General features: G+C 43.7%; 1 protein-coding gene across 1 annotated transcript; it reads right to left on the bottom strand.

Moving 5' to 3' along the window:
• Nucleotides 1-2,441: 2,441 nt before the first annotated feature.
• On the bottom strand, nt 2,442-13,577 carry LOC101874855 (ras-like protein family member 11A-like). The gene is made up of 4 exons (XM_005144856.3): nt 13,018-13,577; nt 11,587-11,643; nt 9,181-9,263; nt 2,442-5,104 (listed from the first exon to the last, which is right to left on the bottom strand). The coding sequence occupies exons 1-4, from the start codon at nt 13,160-13,162 to the stop codon at nt 4,637-4,639; spliced, it is 753 nt and encodes a 250-aa protein (XP_005144913.1). The 5' UTR covers nt 13,163-13,577; the 3' UTR covers nt 2,442-4,636.
• Between the last annotated feature and the right edge of the window lie 5,681 nt (nt 13,578-19,258).

The raw sequence follows: 19,258 nt of genomic DNA, 5'->3' as shown, positions 1-19,258 counted from the left end.
GCAGCAGAACTTTGCAGTAAGCAGTGACTGCACAACACAAATGAGCTCAACGTTGTAAGCACAAAACAAGGGAAGGAAATATTGGGCTAAGGCAGTGAGAGCACTTGGGGAGAAATGGCAGGAATTCAAAGGGTTGTCTAAATACACAGCTGGAGTGACTTCATTTAGATGTGCTTTAAAATGCTTTAGGTAAATAAGGTCAAAAGGCTGAGTAGACACACTTGCTATGAACCATGTTTGGAGTTAAAATACTTGGAAATATATTTTAAACTAAACAGCAAAAATTATATTTCTAAGCCAAAGGAAGAACAATTGCAGGAGGTTTTGCTTGCTAAATGGGAACAAAGGCATGAACAGAGAGGGATGAGGAAGGGCACAGCCAGTGAGAACAGGGGTGAAAAATGATCAAAGGAAGAGTCTAACTTTGTCTCCAGAGGTGATAGATCTTTCCTAGCACCATTGCTCCTGTTTTGGGGTCTTTTAGAGTGAAACTGGAGAGCTTTATCACTTTCAGTTGCATGGCTTTCCTGTGCTAGCCCCAAAGGAGATGGGTTCAGCTCATAAGAACTCTGACAATACACTAAACATTGAATCCTGGCAACTATGTCATCATGTTCTGCTGCTCCAGCAGTGTCAGTGTGATTCTGACCCAAAGTCTTCCAGCCTGTAATGGGCAGAGGCAAATGATGCAGGAACAATGAGCTGGCAACCTTCCAGTTTGCCTTGTAAAACAATCAGACAACCATTTTCTGGTACAGCCTGAGTTTCTTTGATGTCTCAGAAAGTGACTCTTTCCTCTTCATCCGTGCACCTGCATAAATCCTGTGTGTAGACAGGGACCCTGGATACAAATATTTCTGTGTGAGCTCTTCCTTGAAATCAAGATCTGAATTTTCCATTTGTTCCTATGTTTTGAGTGTAAACATGGGATCCAAACAACTCTGAATTTAAGGAGTCCAGAATCAAGATCTGAATTCAGATGTTAAGATTAAGCCATCCCTACTGCTAATGCAGGCAAGTCCTTTGTTTCTCATTGGTGAGTCTCTCCTGTGGATGCTAAATTGCATAGCAAATGTGTGTTAATATCCTTCCTCATCCTTATGGACACACAACTTTGATAAAGAGACCTGGCCAAGATCATCAAGTCACAGGAAAAGTTAAAAATGGAGCCTGATTTTCCCAAGTCACACTGTATTTCCATTGGGAACCATTGGAAACGTGTGAGAAATGCATCTGACAGGGATACTGCAGAAAATAGCCATTTACAAATAAATTCAATAACTCAAAGCCAGGCTTGCTATTACTGTAATTGCACCCAGTTCCAGGATGTCAGCAATGCTTTGCTCAGGCAGTTCCTAACACAGCTTATAATTGAAGTAACTTTTCCCAACTTTTAATTACATTCTTCTGTAACACAACTCACTGTGCTTTGTGCATACCTTGGGGGAGGTGGTATGGTCTGGTAGCTGTTGTGAAGCATTGAGAATTAATTACAAAGGACACAGTTTGTGAGTTCCTCTCAAGCACTTGCTCAGCTGTGTAACCTTGGGGCAAATCACTGGAGTGCTTTGTGCCCAAGTAAACCCAGCTGTAAACCATCTTGAAAACCAGATGGTGCACAAGATTTAAATGGCTCAGGAGAATGAAAAGAGATGGGGCTAAAAAGAAAAGTGAGTTTTATAGCTTATTGCTGATGGTTTTGCTTCCAGTGGAGTTAATCTGGACTTAATATAACAGAGAAGAGAATTTGCCTTGATATCCCCCCAAAAACCCACTCTCCAGTCTTTTTTTCCTCCCCTCTCTTGACTTTATGCCAAGTACCTTCTCTCTAGAGGCTTAATTTTAAACCTGCAGTAGAATACATGTTTTTTCCTTGGCAGCCTCAAGATTCTAATTCAGGATCAGGTTCTACATGACTAATCTTTGATATTTTATATGATTATTTTTAGGCACTTAATTCTATAGCCTTCTCCCTGCTTTTCATGCTACCATTCTCCTTCCTCAGCCTTGCCTAGCTCCAGTGGCCCAATAACGTGTTCTAGTGTTTGGATACTGCCTCTTAATAAAAAGCCTGAGCTCTATTGTCTTCTGTAGATGGCATGTCCTGGCTTAAACCCAGTATCAAAGCTCTTACAGGATTTGTATTGCTGGTCAATGAACAAAGGAAACACTAAAGTTTCTGTAGCAGAAGAAATGTTTGCCACATGTTAGTAGTTAGGAGAAGACTTAAATGTTTCAGTATTTCTTGGCCTTAGCTAAAATGTAGGCTTTTTTTTTCCCCACCAGTGCCACAGGAATGTGGGAATACTTACTTCTGTAGGAATACAAATGCAGGAATACATGTAGAGAGCATGAAGATTGTAGAAGGGAAAAAAGTATATTGTTAGTGTAGTTTAAGCAAGGAACATTTAAAGATGTGAGACATTTTGTACACTCTCAGGAAAGGCTTTGAATGTTTTTATTAATCACTATTGAAAATGAGACATTGAAAGGTTTGAAATCTGTTGAACCTTTTTCCCCAAATAAGAAAGGATTAGAGCTGCAAGAGTAAGCTACAACCAAACTGAACAGCGAGAGCACTGAATTGTCTTAGGCCCTCATGAGAACAAATGTTGTTAGCAAATTTAGCCCTTGACACACACGCTGGGACGGTAAAACTTTTAATTGCTATTCAAAATATGGCATCACTTTTCCAATGTAAACCATTTGCAGTTTGTGTGTGGCTCACAAACTGCTCTATTTCATGTTACTCAATCTTTAGATTTAATATTTGCTATTAGTCATTTCAAATATCGAAATTCAGTGCTAATAAACACCACCCCAGTGCCTGCACTGAATAATAGCACTGTTCAAACACTGAACTGGTAAATAGCTTTAAGCTAAAGTAGAAATCATCTGATATGTTTGAGTCCTCCTTTGCATGATCTGACTTTCCTTTTTCCCTCCTACTACCAATTGAAACTAACTGGTAAAAAAGGTGCAGTCCTTTTGTGGGAAGAAAAGCAGTTTACATCAATGAGAACACAAGCCATTCCCAGCTGACTAGCTGTAGAAAGCAATAAATAAACCACAAAAGTGAGCTGTAGATAGAGCAAATCCAGGTGATGACGGTAATCATGATGAGAGCTGTCTAATATAGGGACAAGAAAATGTAAACCCCGTTTTCAAGCCCTGAGCTGTGTAAATACTCATCAGACTCAATTTACATTTTCACTGCTTGTAATGAGTAAAAGGTTGATTTAGCTCAGTATTGCCAGCTGTAACTGCAGCTGCGAGGATCTTTCTGTATCCATCAAACAAGGGTTTTCCCTCTGTTCCTGAGTGTAAATCATGGAGCTTTACTTCATTTCATAGGCCTGTGAATTGCTCATATGGTGTGTTTAAAGCAAAGGTTGTTGCATCATGACTTTCACATGGTCCATCCCAGTTTCTTTCTACTCTCATTGAGCACAGAATGACGGATGTTTCATGTTGTTGTTATTGCTACCATAAAACCAGCCAGCTCACAGGATGCAGCTTGAAATCCCTTTGTACATGCTGAGATACAATGCAGTGGGATGCTGCCAGTGAAGTATGTACGGATAGACCAGTTATTTGGATGCACTGCGAGGTATTGAGTAAAGTCTGATCTTAAGGCAAACAACAAAATGATGAATTCCTGAAGCCAGAGATTTTAGCATCATGAATCCTTTTCTTCTTTTCCTTCAAAAAGGAAGAATCTAATGAATTAAATATACTTTACTTGAAGGTTTTCTTTCTCTAAAACAGCATCTTGAGCTTGAAATCTGCCTAGTTTGGAAAGAAAAAGTTCAACAGTTTTAGATCACCTCCTTGCTCTTGATTAATACAGTCCATTTTTTGCTGGTGTTAAACCATCCTGCTCTGTCCCTCTCTGGTTGCCATGTAGGAAACCTACAGAAAAACAAGTACAACACTGAGAAACTGACTACAAAATGCTGCTACAAGTAGTATTTCACCCATATAACCCCTTTCAGAAACAATCAATGTGTGCTTAAAGAAAAATAATCTGAAAAACACAGTGATTTTTAAACATATCCCTTTAAAGAGACACTGTGAGGCTGAAGCTTGCATCTGCACAAACCTCTCCCCACCTTGCTAACAACACCTAAACTGCAATTTAAAGCTTTCAGTTACTACTTTTCACTATTTATGCTCTTCATTTCCTTTTTGCCTTTATTTTCCAGTCTTGTGACTTAAGCAAATCTGGTCAATTTTGGTTGCTCAGTGTAGGTCACGTCACTCTCCTCGTGCCTTGCTGTAGCTTCTTGCCTATGGGAATACAACCATCCCCCAGAGTAGTCACTTCTCTTAAAAGCAGGATCTAATTGTTTCTATTAATAAAATCCACATTTTAAGCCTAAACTATTTGACTGTGTCCCTTTAAAAAAGGAAATAATTTGGGACAATCTGGTTTTTAAATCAGTTTCTTGCCCCAAAGAGCAAATTCTGTAAGTTCCTTTGCTGAATGTGTGTGTGGTTTGTATAGAAGATGTAAAGTCAAACTGGAAGAGCCCTTCACACAACCTGACTGCTGAATTGCAGCAATGCCCCTTATTACCAGCTTATTTTCTTGCCTGTTTTTCAGGGCTGTAGAAACCAATTCCTGTCGGCTACATCAAAGTGTAGTGGCAGATTTCCCTTTGGAAGTCAGAGCCTGTTTCAAACGTCTCTTCAAGTCCTGCATATTTGGTGACTTGGGTCGCACAAGGTGGAGGCCTCTTCGCTTCTCTCCATTGCAGCTCCCAATCATCCTGCTGACCTCCTGGCAGAGCTGCTGGAAGGCTTCATGCACTCCCTCACAGTTCTCTCGGGCTGAGACTTCATAGTAAGTACCTCCCAGTTCACTGGCCAGCTGGAGCCCTTCTTTGGAGGACACCTGCCTGGCTCGCAGGAGGTCTCCTTTGTTTGCCATCAGGAGCAGGGGGATGTTGGCATTTGGGTGGATCTTGCGGATGTGCTGGTGCAGGGGACGGATCACTCTGTAGCTGTCATAGTCTGTGATGGAGTAAACAAAAACGAAGCCATCTGCCCAGTAGATTGATCTGTTTATCTGCTCTTGGCAACATATGCTGTCAGTGTCATCCTGCCATCAAAACCAAGAGGTGTGAGGTTAGGAAACTGGGAATAGGAAGCAGAGCAATCAGTCCTACAGCACTGCTATAGCTACTCAGAGCTGTGTTTCAAAGCATGGCTGTTTCTAAATGTATGGGCAGAAACCTCTCTGACTGCCAGGGAATATACCAGGGACAGGAGAAGTTTCCACTGTGCCAGTAACATCACAACGTAAGCAGTGGAGAGGTGTCAGAAAAATTGGTTGGAAAGAAGAGAACAGCCAAAACACTGATATTGAAAAGTCTGTTCTCTCTTCTATTGCACTAAACCAGTGTGATAGAAACCCACATTTTTCTTGTGGATAAAACTGTGATGGGCACAATAAGAGCATTATTAGATTCAGCAGGCCAGTAACACTACTGCAAGTGAATGGCTGTCCCCCAAGGGGGGTTTTGGGGCTTTTTCCAAGTCTGTATTCAATGTCCCCACAGACAGAGATTCTCACTGATGCTGATGAGGCCTAACAGGTTTTTCTACCAGATATTCAAAGACAAAGTTACTTCTAAAAAGCAATTTGTTACAAATAACCAGCTGCTGGGACTGTAAATGCTGTGAAACCTCACTGCTCATTTACACAACAGCAATGGGTTTATATTATGTTTTGCTGGCCACATGTTTGTTCAGTCCATCACCGCTCCTAATCAGACAGCCATAACGATCACCAGCCTTGGGGATATAAAAGTGAACACAATACTGTTGGGGCTTGCAAAGAGATCAGCTCACTTTTCAAGATGAAGCTATTTTCAGCTAATCCTTTGCTCTTTGTTATCCATGCTGGCATGTAACCCAAGCAGATACTGAGATCCCTGCTGCAGTTATTGCCTGTGTGCTTGCTTTGTGAGAACTGACTGTCAATATTACAGCTTTCTGGAACTTTGTCATTTCTTTTATATCCAACAAGGCAATAAGCATCTTCAATATTCAGCTCTGGATGAAGCTGCTAGGAATTAGAGCCTTTTGTGTATTTTAGGGGGAGTTTAACATCATGAATACAGAGCCCAAACTGTTATCATTACAGCTAAACTCTATGCAATAAATCTTCATAAAGTTCAGTAAGACTATTAGAACATAAGTTCCATCATCCATTTATCTATAGATTCACATTATTGTGAACAGAACCTGTGTGTGTTCAGCAACCTCCCAAAACAGCTTACTTTTATTTAGGCACTAAATATGAATTATAAAACCTGATTTCAGGAAGCAGAGGTGGAAAAGAATGAGTAAAACAGATCAGTTCTTTTATGGTAGATCAAACTGTAAAAAAAGGCTAGTGACAAGGCTCTTCTGATTCTATGATTATAAATTAGAGTTACAGCTTTCAACAGGCATTCTGCTAATTTGAATGAATCACAGAATCCCAGACTGGTTTGGCTTGGAAGGGACCTCAAAGCTCACCCAGTTCCAACCCCTGCCAGGGGCAGGGACACCTTCCACTGGAACAGCTGCTCCAAGCCCCTGTGTCCAACCTGGCCTTGAGCACTGCCAGGGATGGGGCAGCCACAGCTTCTCTGGGCACCCTGTGCCAGCGCCTCAGCACCCTCACAGGGAAGAGCTTCTGCCTCAGAGCTCATCTCAGTCTCCCCTCTGGCAGGTTAAAGCCATTCCCCTTGTCCTGTCCCTACAGGCCCTTGTCCAAAGCCCAGGTTTCTTATGAGCCCCCTTAAGTAAATGCCCCCCTTATCTATCTGACCTTTGTAAATATTTTAGTATTGCCTGTAAAGACACTACCTGGTAGCTCTATACTGTAAATCCTGTTAGCAGTAAATCGTTTAACAGATGTTCTTATCACTTCTCTCCCTCTAAAACCCTCATGTCCCAAACCCCATCAGGTTTGCACAAGGAGTGAAGAGAGCTCCTCACTAGCAGCCTTGTTTAAAAGGTTACTAACAGTGAACTCAAGCCAGGGCAGGGCAGGCTGTGGGAAGAAGGGCAATTTGCACTGGTGGTGTCTGTGCTGTATCCAAGCTGTGGATAATGAGCCACCCTCCATATCCTTCAAGCTCTTTTCACCAGCAAACCCCTTTCATGGGGAAAAAGAACTAATTGCTCTGGCAAGCGTTGGAAAATAGGTTTGGAGAAGGTGTACATTCAGAGAGCCCTAATGAGCTGGAATTCTCAGTTACCAGCTAGGCCCACCCAGGAGTGAGATGGATGGATAATCCCAAATGGAATGCTTTATTCAGGACAATCAAAGGCTAATGGGCTACTTTTTAAATGGAAATCTCTGCTTCAGAATGAATTTTGAAACACACAGTCATTTGCAATGTATAGAGCAAGCAGCAATGATTCACTGAACAAAACCAGTGATCTGGTTGCTTCTGTTTCTGTCTTCAACATTAACATTTCCGGTGTGGCCACAATCCTGAGCGATTCCGCATGACTTCCTCCCAAAACACTGTGTTCAGGCTGCAAAGTGCAAGACACTCTCTTAAGGATTTTAATAGAAAATCCAAACTATTCCCAGCTTTAACGAGCCCTGTTCAGGAACAGTCCCTTCAGAATGTTTCAGATGCATCATTTGATGCAAATGGAGATACAGGCTAAGATAAGTGTGTCTGGGAACTGGTGAAACAGTGCAGACCTTTGACTGGGACAAAGAAAATGAAACTCCTTCCTAACTAAACTAAAAGTGTTTCTGACTGAGAAACCTCATCTATTGGCATCACTAAATATTGTGGAGCTCTGGCTGCAGTCACACAATTCTAGGGTACAGTCTTAATTGGAACAGGAAAATAAACATGTATCTGGTGTGAAAGAGGGATTTAAATTCTTTCACTCCCTCCTTTCTCCATGGGATAGACCAGAGAGGGGATTCCCTTTGCAAAGTGTTTATCAGGCAGTCCCAATTGTGCCTAATCACCACCCACAGCTTCTCTTTGCAGGTCCTCTCTAAGCAAGCTGGCATAGGGCCTTTGTACTGTTAAGTCCCACTTGAATATTTGGAGGACTTCCATAGCAGCTTTTGTTTGCTTTTAGTGTCCAGAGTAAAGGAGGGGTCCTCTCCTCTGCTCTTAGTGCTTCCCACTTGAATCTACTTCCAGTCGTCAGAGAAGATGGAAATGGAAAGAGGCTGTGAGAGCTTTGCTTATCGTGTTCTGTAAACTCAGGGTGGAACAGTTGTAGAGCACAGAAATGAAGCCATCCACACATGGGTCTGTGTGGACAAAACAGGGTAGATAAAGTTGTCTAGCGTTAGCCTGAAAGAACCTGAGAGAAGGTGTTGTTCTCATTCAGGCATATATTTGGCCAAGTCTGAGCTTAGACTGAGGTTAAGGCCAAACTTGCAAGTTTAGGTTTGATGGTGACAAGGGGTATCTATTTTTATCATGAAATCCCAGCTATTCTAGAAGAATTATTACTCATGAGATTTCCACCATTCACATAAACCCAGATTTCATTATTTCCTGCTGCTTGGATACTATTTTCATCCTCTTACTCTGCATTTGAAGCAAATCTTCCAGAAAAGACATCTTAAACCCTGCTTGGAAAAATATTTCTAGAAGGAGATTCCCAGTTAAATATTAAATCTAGAATATGTAGAACACTGATAGAAAGAGGGTTGTAGGTCAATGCTAATACCTTAAAAATAAGGAATGCTTTTAAGAAAGACTAAGGAAAGCATTGAAAAGCCACCCTGCTGTAAGGCCTGTCCCCTTGGAAGAAACACCTTTCTAGAGAAGAGAGGTTCTGGCCCTAGCTAGGCCTCTAGGCAGGTGAGTTTTCTGCCATGCAGGGCTAGAACCCATTTGACAGGAAATAAAACAGCCAAGAAGTTGGCAGATGGGAGCCAGGTTATGATTTTACTGCTCTTTAGGCTTGGGATGCAGTGATGTGTTTGAAATAGATTTGGTTTAATTTTGACTTACTTAAAGAAGCCTGATTAAAACTCTTCAAGGCTCATTTTGATGCATTTAAGGCTCATCCATTACTCTTCATTTGTGTTTCAGCCCTGGTATTTTTCTGCTGCTAAATGGAGTTACTTACAGATGGAAGTGCTGGCAACAAGCACTGTGTTGTAAAGTATAATGCACTGAGCAGATGTTTTACCTCCAATGAAACAAAGGGAGTATCCTGCACCTGTAGAGAGATCTGTTCCCCATCTATGGTGAACTTTCTTGAATACAAAGCACCTGGTGGAAAAGTAACATCATTAGAGTCAGTGGCTGTAACAAAGAAGGAAGAATACATAAAGGCAAAATAGAACTGTTGAAACACACATATTTGAGGCTTATGATTTGTAGGTGCTTATGGAAAAGCGAATGGCACCAGAGTGGTTGTGTGGCTGTTTGCTTATGTGAAGTGGGTTTGTATCTGCTGTGTGGATGCTCTGAATGCATACCTAGGAGAGCAGCTGGGGAATGTGGCACTTTGTGTAGAGTCAGATAGTAAAAGTGGGTGTGTAAATCCCAGTCAGGTTTTCAATCCACATTGCTAGCTTTTGAAATCTGGACTTCCTGTATTTCTAATCTCAAACCAAGACATCCAGGGGTTGTCTGTAAAAGGGGTGAGCTGTGTCCTAGTGCATTTTTCAGGAAGCTTTTAAGACAGGGAAGCATTCTAGTTATAGACACAGGATAAGTGACTCTATACAAATCACCCAGATGCTTTTTTGGGATATACGTAACCTTAGCAGTCAGAGTTTGGTTAACAACCCCAAAGGCTGGACACTTTGAATCTCATTAATCTGCATGGCACATATTCAGAGCCAAGTGCAAGTTCAAACCATCCACGACTGTCCCAGCTCTAATAAAACCATCACTATTCTGGGCATGAACTTTAGTTTGTTGCTGGAGTGTGGGTTAAGTGACAATGAAAACTTCATGAACTATCTGTGGTTGTGATAAGGACAGCTTCAGAGATTGATGTCAGCATCAATTTTCTTTAGAACTTGATACAAGTCACATGGATATGTGAAGAAATGCTACAGCCACAGCTGTTGTGTGCAGCCTTTCAGCCTTGTCAAAGTGCAATTGCTACTGGTGCATCTAAAACAATGTATAGAGAAATCCTGTCTCTTGAAGAGCAGGAAATTCAGAGTAACAGGGAGGTCAGTTAGTGATGATAATGCCATCGCCTCTGAAAATCATCTTTTGCTCAAGGAAAAAGGTGGGTTTATTCCAGTGAAAAGGAGTCCGAGCTCAGAGAAACATTTGCAATATGAGGAAGTCTAAATGGCTGCATCTGAATCCAACATTACCACATTAGGGTTTGACACTGACTCTGTGAGGTGATCTAACCATTCTGGTGTAATTTTTAAACCCTATTTTCAGCTGAAAAGATGGTACTGATCTATGGGAAGATGCTGCACTCCTGAGCCAAGACCAGACAACATACTATTCCTACTCTGTAATGCACAGCAGCAAACAGAGCAGGTACTTCCAGACACTGAGTGTGCTCTGCCTGATAGCCAAGTGAAGGAGAAGCATGGTTGAATGATCACAAATACACTGCCACCTGCTTCCTATTTCTGGCATATTTATTTCTTCTACAGCATGGCTGTTGGGCTGGTAGCTTAATGAGAAAAGCATGTGGTTCCCAGCAATGTCTCTGGCAGCAATCCATCGTAAAGCTCAGAATCCTAACTTGATGTACAATCTCCCATAGAAGAGAGGAAGGAGAAGAAAGAGCAATAGTGCAGCCAACCATCAAGGTTACCTAGGGTCAGTGAGAGGGAGCTGGAAGGAGGAGCTTTCAGGTTGTATTTTATCAGATAGGCAGAGATCAAAGGGATCTTTCACTGCCATCTCCTTTCCTAACTCATCATTCTAAGTCCAGCACATATCTCCAAAGTGAAGCAATCACCGCTTTGTTTCCTGTCCTCCTTAAGCCCAAAAATGTGAGGTGGTGTATGTGTGCAATGTGCCAGTAGGTATGAGTACAGGGTACATACAACATGGCCAGTACACTTGGCACTGGCTTAGAAGAGAGGCTGTGAATTAAACAGTTCACATTTACACCTCCTCTGAGGTGTCAGATTAAACAAAAAATGCAGTGAATCAGTCTGCATGGTCGTTTTACTTATCTCACAGAAAGAAAACTTCAATTTGGAAGTCTCCCTTTTCATAAAAGCCACCAAAAGAGAAGGAGAGTACACAGAAAACATCTGAAGTGCCTTTTACACACTTCGGAATTCCTCTGGTTTCCTTGGCTTTCAAACAGAGCTGTGTTGGGGTTCCATGGTTTCGTCCTTATGCAAGTTGTTCCTTGAGCCTGCATTTTAGTATAGGTATGTCCCCAAGCAAACCTTTTACTCTGATCCTTTTCCACCAAGCTGGAAAAAGCCCAGCTAACAGGATCATAAATAACGAGCCTTTGATTTATTGCTTTCATAGCTTGAGGCTATTAGCTGAAAATATGCATCTTATGGACATGTAACACTGCTTGGCTTTCCTGTAATATGCACCAGTCACACAATAGAGCAGATTTCAGTGCTGCAGTGCAAAGCAGACTCACCAGTGTTGGCCTCATAGTCTCCAATAAATCTCTTTGTGAGAAAGCGCACAACCAGGGCTGTAAAACAACGCAGAAAAGATGGGTCTTTAATGTGAACCAAAATCAATCTTTGCAGAACACGTGTCACAACTTACTGGAAGAGTTAGGATAATATGAAACCACATTAATCTTTGCATTTCTCACATATTACTCGGCAAATGCTTCTCTCAACACTCACAGAAGAGTATTTGGGGCCAGGCTTTGATACCTAATGCAGTTTTTCACAGCTTGTACTGGAAATGACTCCTTAGACTAAGTGTCACTGTTCAGTGTAGGGCTGGGAGGCTGCTTTGTTGTGACTGCAGGTACAAGTCTGACCTCTGTTTTGACATGATTTGGAAAAAGAGTAACAAGCCAGGAAACTGAAACTAATCCAAATACCGCACTGGAGACCTCTGCGTCATATATAAAGTGAGGCTGATGCATGTAATGGTTCTTCCCAGCCTTAAAACTGCTCACTCCTCCTCATGAAACCCATTAGCGCAAGCTAATCACATCCAGCAAACAAACTGCATGTGCTCTGCACACATGGGTTGTGCTGCAGCGCCCTGGGCCTTCCTATTCACCCTCCTTGCACTGTTGGATTGGAAGAGTTTCCTTTTTCTTGCTCAATTTATAACACTTCAGATCCTGTTGTGGAAACAGTCACTTTTATTCCTGTAGTGCTTCATCTCAGCGGATTCCTAACCATTTGCAAAACCATTTAGTTAATAGCTAAATAAAAGAGGTTGTTGTGCAAACAACGCTATTACAGATTTAATCTAGAATAATACTTTGCTCACAGTGGATACCGGCTCACCTCTTTAGTACCTTTAAATCGAATGGACTTCGCAGCTCTCTTCAGCACACTACTTAAACATGAGCTCAAAATGCGGCTTCAAATCCAAAGCAACCAAACATTTTACTTAGTCCTGAAGACCCTCAGATGTAGTAAAGCAGAATTAGCCTTAATAACATCTGAAATCATTAACCATATATCCAAGGCAATAATTCTCATGTTACCCTCTTCTCCTCTGGAGAATAATAAGGGAGACACATCTTGTATGCTGTTATTTGTCTGTGGAGCATAAAACATTTACAACAGGAGAATAGAGACCACTTTTGGGGGGTGTATAAATTTAGACATGGCTAAATAATTTGCACAGGACCAGGTAGGATCCTTTGTGAGCACAGAGCTCCCAACAGTGCTCTCTCCTCCTAATTCCCAACTGCAGTTGGCTGCTCGCACGGACCTACAGCACATCTGCCTCACCCGTTACTCAGATAAAACCCCAAATCACTTACAGTGTTCAAGCTGCAACAGTTAATTCACAGCCTTGGGTCTCTCTGAGCTGCAAATGCGCTTGTAAGTACAACAGCAAGAGAAGCACAGCGCTACACCTGTAGACTTACCTGTCTTGCCAACGCTACTGCCGCCCAGCACCACGAGCTTGATGATTTTGTTGGGCACGCAGTCTAACACGGGATACTCGGGTATGGGGAGCAAGAGAAAGTTAGTAGAATACTGTGACATAGTATCCTGAGAGATGAGACGCATGCCAGGAAGGAGAGCAGCTCAACTCCTGCAGGACTTGGGGGAGGAAAGAAGGAAAACAGCTTCCCGGCGTCTGTTCTTGGCTGTATATCCTTGGACAGAGAAGCTTTCTCATTTCATTTAAGCAGCCTTCCTGAGGAATGCGAGCGCGACTGGGCTCCTCTTCCCGATGCCTCTGCTCAGACAGCAACTTGGGAAAGCAAAAGGGAACTTTTTGATCAGCCCCCGTGAAAACTGACTCCTCCATTCCCCAGCCAATCACAAGTGAAGCCATGACATTCCTCCAGCCGGGCACCAGCGTGTGCCTCCATCCACCACCTCCCTGCTCCCTGCTTTATCTCTCTGCGCTGCCTGTTTGCTCTGCTGTCCCTTGGCTCTTTGCTAAACGAGATTCTTGTGTTTCACAGGCACCACGGTGGTGTTTTCAGCGAGATACAGCCCCCCCTGCCCTGCTCCAATCCCACTCTGAATAATCCCGTTCTGCCTGTCTACTTTCTTTGCATTTTCAATTGGCTCCAACTCCGTGCTCTGTTGTTCTCCCTTTCCTATTGTGTCCTGCAAGTTGGGCCCCTTCGGAGTGCTGAAGCTGATGGGACACTCCAGGAAAACAAACACATTTCCTCCCCTCACACACACGGAGTTTTCAGGCAGCTGTGGGTTATTCCAGAATACCAGCTCACATATGTATCCTTCAGGATACATTTGATCTGCTGGTTTATACACATTGTTGGTCTTACTGGCCTGCTGGAATGTGGGTTAGCATTGGGTTGGGACATTGCAGTTTCTCCAAACATGGAAAAGTGAATTTAGAGCTGGCGACAGTGTTAGGAAGGACTCAGTATCCTTCAGAGGGGTGAGCCAGACAGAGGGAATGAAGAAAGAATGACTTCCATAGGAAAGCTCCTTGTTGTTTGAAGACAGCTGGCGGCTGCAAGGTCTGTTGGGATGACAGTGTGTAACCATACACTAGCTAAAATCAGCTCTCAGTTCTCAAGGATAATGGGAAGAAAAAGGGAAGAGCAGTGGGAAGGGAATGACCCAGATAAAGCAAAACTGCAAATAATATGAACCAGATGTAAATTCAACTACAGAAAATATAGATGGAGCACTCATCTTTGACAAATGTCTCTCAAGAGGCTTGTCAAGGGCAGGAGCAGCTTTAGGCAGCAGTGGCAAGAGGTAAGTGTGGAGCAGGCAGCAACTTCTGAGACGTGGACTCTGTCGTGCCGTGTGGGAGCCCTGGTGTTAATGGGAAGTGGCACCACAAGCTAATCCATCCACAAAACATAGAGATCCAAGGATGCATGTTTTCCTGTCTTCTGGGTGCGTCTAGTAGGCAGAAGATAGGCATAGCTCATTGCATAGAGGCTGAAGCCATCAAAAGGGCCTTTTCTGCCCAGCTGCTTTCACACTACTGCTTTTGATCACAGCATCCACATGAGTTCTCCCCAGCAGGTTTTAATAGCCAGGGGTATGGTTCTGAACTAGCACAAGAGGAGGGGAAACCAGGTCAGGTTTCTGGATCACTGCCCCTTCCAAAAGCACTGGGGGCCAGGCTCTCAAATAGCCTCAATTTCCATGCCAGCATCCCAGAGGATGTGTTGAGTGTGAACTGGCTTTAGGAAAATCCAGCTTTGGTGCACAGCAGCCCAGTGAAATAAGCACAAAGTCAGAAGATTTATGGACATGTCACTTTTCTAAGGCTCTGTTTCCCCTCTAGAACTACTTCTGAAGCAGTACTTGTGTGAAGTTGCTGTGTAAGCAAGAAGTGTCATTACTTTGACCACCATGACAATCAGCTGATGAAGAGGTGGAACAAAATGTCTGGAGGGCAACGCAGCTCAATGTACTGGTGGGGGGAGCCACCAGATCATGTGTCTTTGGGGACACGGCTTCTATGTGAATGGGTTTCAAACCTTCCAGTGTGAATTTGCTGCCCCATTTTGTCAAACGCCCAAACACTGAAAAGCCTTTTCCAGGAAATGTCATTACCAGGATGCTTTAATCTCATACGAGTTTTGTAAGAGCAGGCAAAATGAGAGGAGGAATGGGAAAATGCTCAAGAACTTGCGGTCAGTTAGCAGGGCACTTTGTGAGCTGGACACATCATAAATTTTGGGATTAGCTAGCAGCAGTAACTGTCCACCTCAGTGTAGGATGTTGGAACCTGTGTTACCATTTGCTATTAAAAGCATATGTTAGTAATATAAAAGCATTCATCACAATAGTCGTCCCATAAAAACAAACAGGAAAGTATCCATCAGCTTCTAGGGGGCCAGAAGAGTTTCAGCCCAGGGAAAAAAGCCAGATAAGTTAAGCAAAATCATGGAGAATATTCTGTATAAGCAAAGACATAGAGAGTAGGTTTGGATTAGACATCAGGAAGAAGCTCTTCCCTGTGAGGGTTCTGAGGTGCTGGCACAGGGTGCCCAGAGAAGCTGTGGCTGCCCCATCCCTGGCAGTGTTCAAGGACACAGGGGCTTGGAGCAACCTGGTCTAGTGGAAGGTGTCCCTGCCTGTGGCAGGGGGTTGGAACTAGATGAGCTTTAAGGTTCCTTCAACCCAAACCATCCTATGATTCCTAGAAGAATACAGATCCGCTGGCTGGCTCCAAAAGAGAAGCAACACAATCAACAGAAACAGAAGTTAAAGTCCTTTTGGGTCACCAGATGTTGTGCCGGTGCTGAGGAACTCCAGAAGGATCTCACGAAAGTGAGTGAGTGCACATAAAGTCAGCAGGTGAGCAAGAGACCTTAGAGTCATCACTGGCAGTTCACACTGTGTGAAACAGCAGCAGAGAGAGCCAACAAACTGTTTGGTACCCTTGGGAAGTGAATGGAGGAGATGTAGGCTGGATTTTGCTGCTTAAATGAACTCTCATAGCATGGCCTGCAGCTCTCTGCATCTCAGGACCATGGCGGATGCTGTGAAGGTGCAAAGTAGGGCACCAAAACTGGTCATGGCTGTGGAGCAGCTGCTGTATGAGGAGAGGCTGGAGGAGCTGTTTACCATGTGCCTGTGTGGATGGATGCTGGTGCTGACACAAGAAGGGAGATGTACAGGGGCAGGAATGAAAGACCAATGGTGGAGGAAATGTTGAACTGCTTCTTTTGGCAGCTGTGATGGCTTCTGGTTGCTTAAAACAAATGGGAAAGCAGTTTTAGACTGCAGCCTGGATGCAGACCAATCCATTTCCAGTTCTTTTACTAATATGGTTCAATCTAAATTCCTTATGCCCTAACGCAGGGTTAGCTTGTTCCTACTGTGAGCAGCAATCTCTGTCCAGGAAGAATGGGGTTTAGTGACACTAAAAAAAGCAGCATATTCTCCAAAATCTTAAATCTCAAACTCTTAAATCTTAAAATCTCAAGCTCTTCCATCCCAAATCACAACTTTTAGTCTCTAATCCTGAAAGAGTTGGAGTAAGATACAGAATCAAAGCCAGAGGTTTTCCTTATCTGATTTTCTAGGTTGTGAAAACAGGCTTTGCACTGAGCGAAACCACTCAGGATTCACCCTATTTGAGATTGTATAACCCTTGGCATGTAGAGAAAGAGCTGTTTTGAGATGAGATTTTTATTGTTTGTGCACAATGGACTTATATTTAGCTAAGAAACCCATGTTTTAAATTCAAATCCTCTTGGAGAAACAATAGCTTAAATTAGAGGGACCGTGTTTGCAAAACTCTGAGCAACTCTGAAAACATTTGGCAGATTCTGGACATTTCACTGCCCACTCCTTGGGTTGCTCCATGCACAGATCTGCCCCTTTGCATGTTGCACAGAGATGATGCTATTTCCACACCAAATTTTGCACAGATTTCTTTACTGGCCTGTGTTGCTTTTGGCTATGGCTTTGATAAGATTTGCTGGTTTTGTTGTTGTTGGCAGCCCTGCACATCTTCAGAGATGGAGTTTTCTAAAAATAAACATATTTGCCATTACCATAGTGCTTTTCATATAAGGACGTCAAATTGCCTTTAAAACTGGATATAATTGTTCCCCATCCACTTTACACAAGGAGTAACAGATGAGCAACCTTGCTGAGATGCCAGTGGGTTGGGAAATGGTGATTCCTTTCTGCCTAGGGGAAAGAGTGATGGCAAAACTCCCCCTTCTCACTGGTAAAAGTGATCTTGCCTCTAAAAGTCTATTTGTACCAGTGACATTTGCCTTGAGTACCTCTCAGATGTTTCTGTAGAGCATAGTGAGGTTGTGGTGCCATGGCAGGAGCACTATGGCTCATTTCTGAGCAGAAACACTAAATGTGGTGCTGGGGAAACACCGGTTGCTTTGGCAGATGCTGTGATTAAACCCACACTTGGTGGCTCATGTACACATCCCTGCTCCTGATTATCTTCCCAGCAGCACCAGACTGATCTTTGAGGCTTTGTCTGACCATCTTTGTTCCTCATTGCAAACATGGGGCCCAAAGGCCAGCTCTCCTTGTAAATAAAAGTAGTGTTTTAACCACCCATTTGCTCCCAGTAACTAAGTAGGTTGGAAATGCAAATATAAAGCATTTTTTCCAGGAGATAAAGGAACAGACTGGAATGGGATGTGCTCAGGGAGACAGCTTTTCTCTGTGGGCTTGGGATTTCACCTTGTGTGGAGCTTCATCATGGGGATAATGTGTCAAAAACGCTTCAGCAGCAACCTCCGAAGATATTGCCTGGGGACAAGACTGCTGTTTTAGCACCATAATTGTACCCAGCACAAAGTTCCTCTGCTCCTGAGGCCAAAGGGAAAGGAAGTGTCCTCAGATGCTATTGCGACAACCGCGATAAATCATATTTGATCCTATTTTGGGATATAAGGGAGACAACCGTTTAAATACATAGTTCACTTTGGTTAAACTCGGCACAAATTCCTCTATTTCTGGATTTCCTGTCCCTAATTTTGTCCCATTGCTCTTCATGGAAACCCTGTAAGGATTTCTTTTTGAGGTTGCTGAATCCTCTCCCTCGGGAGCCTGTAGTAGATGACGTGGAAAGTACAATGTGTGTAAGAGAACATCGCTGCAGGCGAACAACTCAAATAGAATGGAAACATCTTGGCCTCATAAAAAGAGTTTGTGCTTTGGAAACTGAACTATCCTCCTTTCCCCACAGATATTCCCACAAGGTCAGGGCTGGAGTAAGGAGCAGCATGTGGAAACAGTCCCATTGCTGCTGACCATGTGCACAGCATGAGTAGAGGGTGTCCAGCCACCTCCATCAGCACTGCTCCATTTATAGTTAAAATGAAAACCCTCTGTTTGACACTATTCAGTAGCTCTGATCCTCCTGATGACAAACATTTCTACCCATCCCTAGCTTCCCAAGGGATATTTTCCTATGCTCTGTGTTTTGGTATGCACTGTGTCAAGTGCTATATGGCAACTCAGCAACATTTCTTACCCCTTTTCCTCTGGGTTTACAATAGATGCTATTGTCATTTGTAGCGCTGTGCTCTGAAAGAGCCTTTTTTGTGATTCTGCTGAAACAGGGGCCGTGGTGCAGAACAACAAAGGATTACTTGGTGCCAAACCACTGCCCCACTCCATCATCGCCCTTGGTGTCATCATAACCCTTTTGTGGGTGCTCACAACCACTGAGAAGACTCTCAGGACACGCAGAGCTCCAGCATTCACTTCGAGGTGTCTCAGAGCTCCAGGGTGGCCATAGTTTGCCTTGCTGGATGGTTTAGTGATGTCCCTCAGCTCCATGCCCGTGAGGGCGATGCCTTCCTCCAGATTCACATGCAGCAGCCATCCCACCAAGGCACCATCCCTCCTCCATGGGCCAAGGGAACTGGAGCACGAATCAGAGTACATCTGGTCCCATCATCCCCATAGCTGCACGGATCAGGGTCCTGGAAAGCAGCAATAACCCTGCGAGAGGCCTTGACAGCACATCCCCACTGAGGCCTCTGGGGCGAGTGCCCCTCGCAGGGTCCGACTGCCCGGATCCGAGGAGAGACACTCAGGGAACGCACAGCACTACGCGGGGGGGACCGAAATACCCCCGGAACCCTTGTAGCGCGGCGCAGCGCGCCCCCCGGGCCGTTCGCGAGCCGCACGGGCGGCGCCCGGCCCCATTTGGAGGTTGCGCCACCTGCC

Source organism: Melopsittacus undulatus, chromosome 6, assembly GCF_012275295.1.
Source record: "Melopsittacus undulatus isolate bMelUnd1 chromosome 6, bMelUnd1.mat.Z, whole genome shotgun sequence".
In the NCBI taxonomy this organism is placed as follows: Eukaryota; Metazoa; Chordata; class Aves; order Psittaciformes; family Psittaculidae; genus Melopsittacus; species Melopsittacus undulatus.
This window is presented reverse-complemented; position numbering and strand designations above follow the sequence as displayed.